The sequence below is a fragment of the Octodon degus genome, unplaced genomic scaffold, assembly GCF_000260255.1.
Source record: "Octodon degus isolate 3935 unplaced genomic scaffold, OctDeg1.0 scaffold00056, whole genome shotgun sequence".
Classification (NCBI taxonomy): domain Eukaryota; kingdom Metazoa; phylum Chordata; class Mammalia; order Rodentia; family Octodontidae; genus Octodon; species Octodon degus.
This window is the reverse complement of record NW_004524632.1, coordinates 10,840,459-10,848,260: the sequence shown is the minus strand read 5'-3', so window position 1 is coordinate 10,848,260 and position 7,802 is coordinate 10,840,459. Positions and strand designations below refer to the sequence as shown.

Sequence of the window (7,802 nt, the reverse complement as noted above, 5' to 3'; positions counted from 1 at the left end):
GAGGCCCGGCACAGCCGACTCCTGGGGGTGGACACGGCCTGAGCCCCGTCCCTGAGCCCAGCCACCCGCACCCACGAGGCCCGGCACAGCCGACCCCTGGGGGTGGACACGGCCTGAGCCCCGTCCCTGAGCCCAGCCACCCGCACCCATGAGGCCCGGCACAGCCGACTCCTGGGGGTGGACACGGCCTGAGCCCTGTCCCTGAGCCCAGCCACCTGCACTGACGAGGCCCGGCACAGCCGATTCCTGGGGGTGGACACGGCCTGAGCCCCAGCCCTGAGCCCAGCCGCCCGCACCGACAAGGCCCGGCCGGCACTCACCACGCGGTACCGCTGCAGAGTCTGCGCCTCGCGCTGCAGCCAGGCCTCCAGCGTCGCCTGCTTCTGTTGCAGGGCCGGCTCCCGGCTCAGCCGCTCCTGGGGGCTCAGCTGGGCCAGCTGCACAAGCTGGGCTGGGGGGACGGGGTCACCGTGTCACACACGTGCCGGGGACCAGAGAGCCTGGTCACCACTGTGCAGCCACACAAGAGGACTGGACACTGTGTCCTCGGCCAACAAGGCTCCTTCAACCCCACCCCCAGGACAAGTGTTTCTGATGATGTCTTGAAACATCATCACGTGGCCTCCTGAGCCACGTGACACTGACCGGGTGACTCCCTGGGACACCCAGGTAAGACAGACAACAGTGATACCAGACAACCAGGAAGAGCCTGACCCAGGCAGAGTCATGGCGCCCTCTCCCCACAGGGCACTGTACAAGGAACACCATTTAGGAGTACTCAGCACAGCACCCTGTTGGCCTTGGATCCCACCTGCCATAGGAGGCCAAGACCACGCCTGGCCTGGCCCCTACAGGTGACGTTGGGTCCCTCCTGGCCTTCATGGGAGCCTCTGGACAGGCCAGGGAACCTGGGCCAGGGCTATGCTGCAAGGAGGGGCCTACTGTTACCTGCACAGACCTATCCCCCATCCCCCTGTGTCACGGTGTGGCTGAGAGAGGAGGTCACACTGATGTCATGCACAGCGTGGAGCTGACCCGAGCCCAAGCCCAGGTACAGCAGAGCAAGGGCGCCCAGGGTCACTCATGCGTCAGCAGCAACAGACACAGGCAGGAACCACCTCCCAAGCTCCATGTCTCCACCCAGGAAGCCCGGGCCTTTTCAGGTCGGTCTGGGGTGGATTCGGACGAGGCAAGCCCTGCCGGACTCAGCCTGAGGCATGGGCTCAGGGTCCGCTCTGTTTTGGCCAGTGTGCCATCTCAAGGGCAGGCAGTACGAGAGTTTAAGTCAAAGAGGAATTCTAGAAAAAGTTTAACCAAAAAGGCCAAAGGGGAGGAACAGAGAAATAAAAGCTGGAAAGAGAAGCAACAGAAAAGAAACATTAAAGTATCAGCCACCAAGCAAATATGTTGCCTACGATACTAAAGGTTAATGGGGAAGACATCTCAAGTAACACAGACATTCAGGAAATCCACAGCAAGGGGCTGGTGAGATAGCTCAGCAGGCTGAACGCCTGCTTAGGCAAATGCAGGTTCTGGGGTTCGATCCCCCATAACACAAGCCTCACTGGCCCCACCCCTGGGCCACCAAGACCGGGCGTGGTGGGGCACGCCTGTAATCCCAGCGCTGGGAAGACTGAAAACAGGAGGATCACTACCAGTTGGAGCTGCATAGTAAGACCCTGTGCCAAATGAAAGAAAGAAAGAAAGAAAGAAAGAAAGAAAGAAAGAAAGAAAGAAAGAAAGAAAGAAAGAAAGAAACAAACAAACACGATGTAGTATTACACTTTTTACTGGGTATAGTGATGCACAGCAGGGATCCCAGCACCCTGGAGGCTGAGGCACGAGCATCATCATGCGTTTAAGCCAACCTAACTACGCAGTGAGACCTTGTCTAAGAATATAATACATTTTCTACAGAGAAAATATGTTCCATGGGTCACACCACGCCGAGGGAAATGCAGACTTGGACCAGAGCAGCCAGCTGTGTTGGCACCGCAGATGCAGCCGGCAGCACGTGACCTGAGATTAAGACAGCCAGCAACGATTACGCCAACTGACTGGAAAGGTGCAATAATCTTAAAACGTGCCTATGCCCAATAGCAGGTTCAAACTACGTAACGGAAACATACGCAAAATGAATCGAAGTGCCTCTAGTCCCAGCACTCCGGGAGGCAGAGGCGGGAGGGTTCCTGGTGTCAGCATGCCGGTAGACACCTAGCAAGATCCTGTCTGCCAAGGAGCTAGCTCAGCTGCATAAGCACCTGTCTGGCAAGTGTAAGATCCTGAGTTTGGTCCCTGGTACTCCCCCCACAAAAAAACCGATCTATAATTTACGGGGCCGGGGAGATGGCTCAGTGGAATAAGCGCTTTCCTGGCAAGCACAGGGGCCTGAGTTCAATCCCTAGTTCCACCAAAAAAAAAAAAAAAAATCCTGTATCCATACAGAAAATTTCTGATGAGCCTGGGATATAGCTCGGGGCAAAGACTCCAGGTTTAATCCCTAGTGCCACCCTCCCAAAATAAGAGAACTAAAAAGTAGATGATTCTACAGTTATAGAGATCTTGAGACATATCTTTCAGCAGCTGAGAAACCAAGAAAAATAATCAGTACAGACCAACATCAAGGCCTCTCAAAGTTCAGTACAGAGCACCCCTGGACAGTTTCTGAGTCCCTTATGCTGGCCCAAGAATCGAAATTCTTCGTAACTTTAAAAGATCCTTCTTGCCCTGCTTCACCCTACATATCTGCACAGATCCACTACGCGCTTCCAGGGACCGCAAGTGGAAAGCCAGGCCTGGCTGGCTGCTACGAAGGAGATTTACAAAGCCAGTCAGGAGGACACGGTCACGCCGTCCGAAGCGGCTGGGAGGCAGCGCCGTGCTGTGTAGACGCCACAGCATGTTTCTGCTCAGCCCGGGCGAGCGGCCTCTGCCACACAGGCCACCCGGTGAAGGACAAGCTGTACCCTCTACCCGGGCACAACCGCTCCAGTTCCCACTGCTCACACACAAGGGTCCCACTAATCCCCGACACTGGCCCTAAGCTTGTGACGCCCTGGCCTCAGCCTCCCAAGTGGCAGAGGTGACAGGCACGAGCTACCGTGCCCAGCCAGCTTTCAGGAAGAACTGAGGCCACGTAGAGAATGTTCTCCGTGGCATCTGAGAAGAAGATAAGGGTGACAGTGGTGGCGCACGCCTGTCATCCCAGCCCTCGGGAGGTGGAGGCAGGACCACTGCTTTGAGTTCAAGGCCAGCCTGAGCTGCATAGTGAAACCTTGTCTCAAAAACAAAACAGAAAAAAGAAAGAAAGAAAGAAAGAAAGAAAGAAAGAAAGAAAGAAAGAAAGAAAGAAAGAAAGAAAGAAAGAAAACAGGACGACATTGAAACCCGCTGCACCCTGACACGGATCCAGAAGGCAGCCACACGCTTCTAACTACTGTACAAGTGACTTCATCGTGAGAGGAGTCAGAATTGCTGCACAGTGAATGGCATGCATACACATCACAGCCAAGTTACGGGGTGCAGCCAAAGCGCTGTGCCCCATATTTTTTATTTTTATATATATAAGAGAATTTCAAAGACCCAAACTCTGTCCCGCAGCTCTGCTGGCCTGAAACCTCACTTCCTACTTGGAGGCTGGAAGAAAACTGCAGGACAGAAGGATCTTGTCCCCTCTCCTTCTCACCCTCTGGATGGCCCACTAGCCACTCGGGGTCAGCCTAGAGCAGGTGACAATGGGCCATGCCCATTGTCATGACACAGAAAAATGATCCTTGCCCCAATTCTCACACGCCTCAGGAAGGCCTTGGCCGTCACAGCCCTAGGAGACCTGAGAGTCCACCGCTGTGCACCGCCCAGTCTATGCCCTGTGACACCTTCCTGTGTGGCAGCTGTCCCCAGCTGCTAGTCCTTTCTCGACGAGGAGACACTTTACCACATCTCCTCATCCGACCCAACAGCCACTGGCCATCGGGACAGGACCTGGGAACAGTGTGACAGGTCTCAAGTCGAGCTCCAGGTCTGTAGTGTGCAGGTGACCTAGGCCACGTCCCTGAGCCCCTCCCTGGCACCACCAGAAAGCTGGGGACAACACGGCCATCGCCAGTCCAGGCCTGCTGTGAGGTCTGAGCTTGGGCACACGGGGCTGAGCCTAAAGTAGCGGCAGCCGGGGCCGAAACCACCGACTCGGCTGCCCCACCCCACAGCACCCAACGCCCTGGTCCCCCGCACCCCACGGCCCGGCTCACCCTGGACACCCAGGCTCTCCTGGTACTGGATGATGAAGTACTCCTGCGCCTGCTGCAGCTTCTTCAGCTCGCTCTCCGTGTCCTGCGTCACCAGCCGCAGCTCCTCGAATGTCTGGCTGATCTGCAGGTGCTTCTGAGACAGGGCCTCGATGAGGCTTGGGGAGCCGCCCTGGGGACAGAGAGGCAGAGAGGAGGGAAGGCCCAGTGCTGAGGGATAGCGAACTCCCATCTGAGGACACAAGGAAGGGCCACTTCTTTCCTGAGTGGGAGCAGAAGGGGAGAGAGGAGGCCAGGTGGTACAGTGAAAACAACAGCGCCTTCCCAGCTGGCCTCGGGGACAGATCCAGCCTGTGCCTTGTCCCGCAACCTGTGCCTTGTTCGGCAAGGGCGCAAGGGCGCATGGGGCATGCGCTGGAGCAAAGGGGCTTTTTCCTGTGAGAATTCACTGTTGCAGCCCAGTCTGGCCTCCAACTCATAGTGATCCTCCTGCCTCAGCCTCCTGAGGTTTAGATGACAGGTGTGTACCACCACGCTCGCTATCTTGGACCCAGCCGTCCATGTCCTTCATGATTTATGAGGTCATTTGCCTCCCAGGGGATTTTTACATGAGTGTGTGTTTACACCTCCTCTTGTATCCCACCAGTCTCTCTCTCTTTTTTTTTTTTTTTTGGCGGAACCGGGGATTGAACTCAGGCCTTGCGCTTTTCAGGGAAGCACTTATTCCACTGAGCCATCTCCCTGGCTCCTGATGTGTGTCTGTTCTTGACCTCCTTGTGTCTCATCTCATCCCGCCCAACTCTACACTAGACCCATTTTACATTAGAGGAGATGGGTGGCGGGGGAAGGGGGCTGCAGTGTGGTGGCACAGGCTGTCACCCCAGCTACTTGGAAGGCTGAGGCAGGAGGATCAAAAGTTCGAGATCAGATTTGGCAAATTAGCAAAACTATCTCAAGATAAAAATTATTTTTAAAAAGGGCTGGGGGTGTGGCTTGGGGGAGAGCACCTGCTCGGCATGCTGGGGGCTGGAGTGTCACCACCAGTGCTGGGAAAGCCACAGAAAGGAGACTGTAACAGTCCAGTCACTGCCAGGAGCGCAGCTGGTAATGCCAGCGCAGTGGACCCCGCCGGGCACGACAGCCCCTCCCACCGGCCAGCGCTGTGGTTTTTCTCAAGTGCGCCCGGCACCACTGCTGTATGAAGCCACAGTTGCACTGGACAGAAAGGCATGGGGAGGACCCCACCCCACGCCGGGGACACTCACGTTGGTGGCCTCGTGGACCAGCCGCTGCTCGTTGTGCAGGATGTGCCGGATGCAGCGGACCAGCTCCAGGGGGCAGCGGTCATAGGTGTTCTGAAAGATCACCGCACCCCAGTGTCATCCTTGGGTAGCCACCCACACCCGCCCTTCTCCAGGCCCGCCTCAGTTGCCCGGGGATGTCCTCGCCTCCTGGTCTCCTCCCTCTCTCCTTTCCCAGTGCTCCCCTTGCCCTCCACCCCTGCCTGGGAGAGGCTGCAGCTTTTTCTAAAGTCCATTCACAGCTTCCCCTGCGCTCTTACCCGCAGGCAAGCCGTCTTTCCAGCAGCCTCCAGGCTGTAGAGGAGCCCCAGGCCAATGGCTGCCTGCTGGCACCTTTCCCGCATTTCTCTCTTGTTTGTTTGCTTTTTGAGACTGGGTCTTACCATGGAGCCCAGGCTGGCCTCCAACTCAAGGCCACCCTCCTGCCTCAGCCTCCTGAGTGCTGGCATGACAGGCGGGCACCACTACGCCCAGCCTCTTTCCCTCACCTCCAGAACACAGCAGTCCCCTAGGGAAGGACTCCCGACTCAGCCCACCCTACCAGCTTCCTGACCTGTGCTGCGGCTCCCACAACTCCCAGTTAGGGACCCACTCCTCCCACGCCCCCCACCTCTGACTGTCACATTGGTGAAGGCTTGGAAAGCAGGTAGGGAAAGTTACAGAAAAATTTTGATATGCTTGCTCAAGGGCATAACTGAGTCAATGCCAGGCCGGCAAAATTCCCAGGGCCTCTAAGAGCAGGAGGGGCTCGGTGCTCCCACCTGCAGCTGCGTGGCGTAGTGGCCCAGCTTGATCTTCAGCAGGAACCCGTCCTCCCCCACCTGGTGCTCCGCCTTCCGCTGCAGCTCCTGCACCAGGCCCTCCAGGAGCTGGGCCGCCTGTGCGCGGTCTTGGGGGCTGTCCACATCGATGGCATCCCTGGGGAGGCAGGGGACAGAGGCTGCAGCGGTGGCAGTGCTCCGTGGGCCAGGAGGTCGGCCCAGCGTGATGTGGGGAGGTGACGCCACAGGACGCGTCCTCCTTGGTCTCAGGTCCCTCGTCCATCCCTTCCACACAGCGAGGAGGTACCTACCAGGGCTGGCTCTCTATCCACTGGGCCAGGTAGTGGCGGACCTCGATGGGGAAATGCTGCCCGTAGAGTACCTGCATCTGGCGCAGCGCGTCGCCCTGCAGCTGCTGGGCGCGGATCCAGCCGGCCATGGTCACCTGGGAGGTGAAGCGACAGTCCCGCGTGTCTGTCCAAGGCCTCCGGGGCCAGGCTGCAGCTGCGGTGCAGGAGGAGGGACCAGGGACCTGGCAGGACCGGCAGCCGGGCCAGGGAGCGGGGTCCGGGGGGCTGTCGCCCCTTCCTCTGTCTTGAGCCCCAGAGAGCCGCGACCAAAAGCGAAAGAGAAACCGAGTGGGCGGAGGCCGCGCCGGGGAGGGGGCGCGGGAGCTCCGGGGAGGGGGCGCGGGAGCTCCGGGGAGGGGGCGCGGGAGCTCCGGGGAGGGTCGCGGGAGCTCCGGGGAGGGTCGCGGGAGCTCCGGGGAGGGGGCGCGGGAGCTCCGGGGAGGGTCGCGGGAGCTCCGGGGAGGGGACGCGGGAGCTCCGGGGAGGGGGCGCGGGAGCTCCGGGGAGGGGGCGCGGGAGCTCCGGGGAGGGGGCGCGGGAGCTCCGGGGAGGGGGCCCCAGCCCACGCGGGCCGGGTGCAGCTGCGGCTACGCGTCGCTGGCCGCGTCCCTCGGCGCCTGGTGGCCGATGGCGAAGCGACAGGTGGGGGCGCAGACGGGCCTCCTCTGGGCGCTCGCGGGGCAGCGCCGCCGGCCGGGGACCCCCTCGTCAGCGGCTCCGGACCCCCGTGCCTGAGCCTGTGTCCCCCGATCGCCCGTCTCGGGGTCCCCGCGCCAGCCGCCCCTGCCTCGTCCCAAGTCCCCCTTCCTCTCCCCAGGCCCGTGTCCCGGCCCCGTGTCCCCGTCCCCCGCGCCCTGGGCCCATTCAGGCCACGCACCTGGGTCCCTGCCCCGCTCCTCGCCCGGCTCGCCGCGCTACCGCTACAGGAAGAGCCGGGACCGGCGATTTCCTCAAAGGTCAGCTGCCTGCGCTCGGCCAAACACAGCGCGCGCCGCCCTCGCGGCGCAGCCTCCCGCCGCGGCCTCGGGCGGGCGGGGATTCCCGGGCTCTGGAAAGCCCGTCCGCAGGCCGGGGCGCTCTCGTGCGACCCCGGCGGGCGCAGGGGAGCGGGCGGGCGCCAGACGCTGCCCGGCTCTGCCCGCGTAG

The 7,802-nt window shown here is 60.3% G+C and overlaps 1 protein-coding gene across 3 annotated transcripts in view; it reads right to left on the bottom strand.

The window, feature by feature from the left end:
- Window positions 1-7,585, bottom strand: part of LOC101578520 (signal transducer and activator of transcription 5A) — a 13,935-nt gene extending 6,350 nt beyond the window's left edge. The window contains exons 1-6 of one of the 3 annotated variants that reach the window (XM_023718009.1): window positions 7,534-7,585; window positions 6,618-6,916; window positions 6,307-6,463; window positions 5,510-5,599; window positions 4,248-4,416; window positions 321-451 (exon numbers count right to left, since the gene is read on the bottom strand). In XM_023718009.1, coding sequence (XP_023573777.1) covers window positions 321-451; window positions 4,248-4,416; window positions 5,510-5,599; window positions 6,307-6,463; window positions 6,618-6,745 — 675 coding nt within the window. In that variant the 5' untranslated portion in view covers window positions 6,746-6,916; window positions 7,534-7,585. Of the gene's footprint in view, window positions 1-320; window positions 452-4,247; window positions 4,417-5,509; window positions 5,600-6,306; window positions 6,464-6,617; window positions 6,917-7,533 lie in introns of those variants that run through there. The other 2 variants (XM_004633779.2, XM_023718010.1) reach the window with 2 other exon arrangements.
- Window positions 7,586-7,802: the final 217 nt, after the last annotated feature.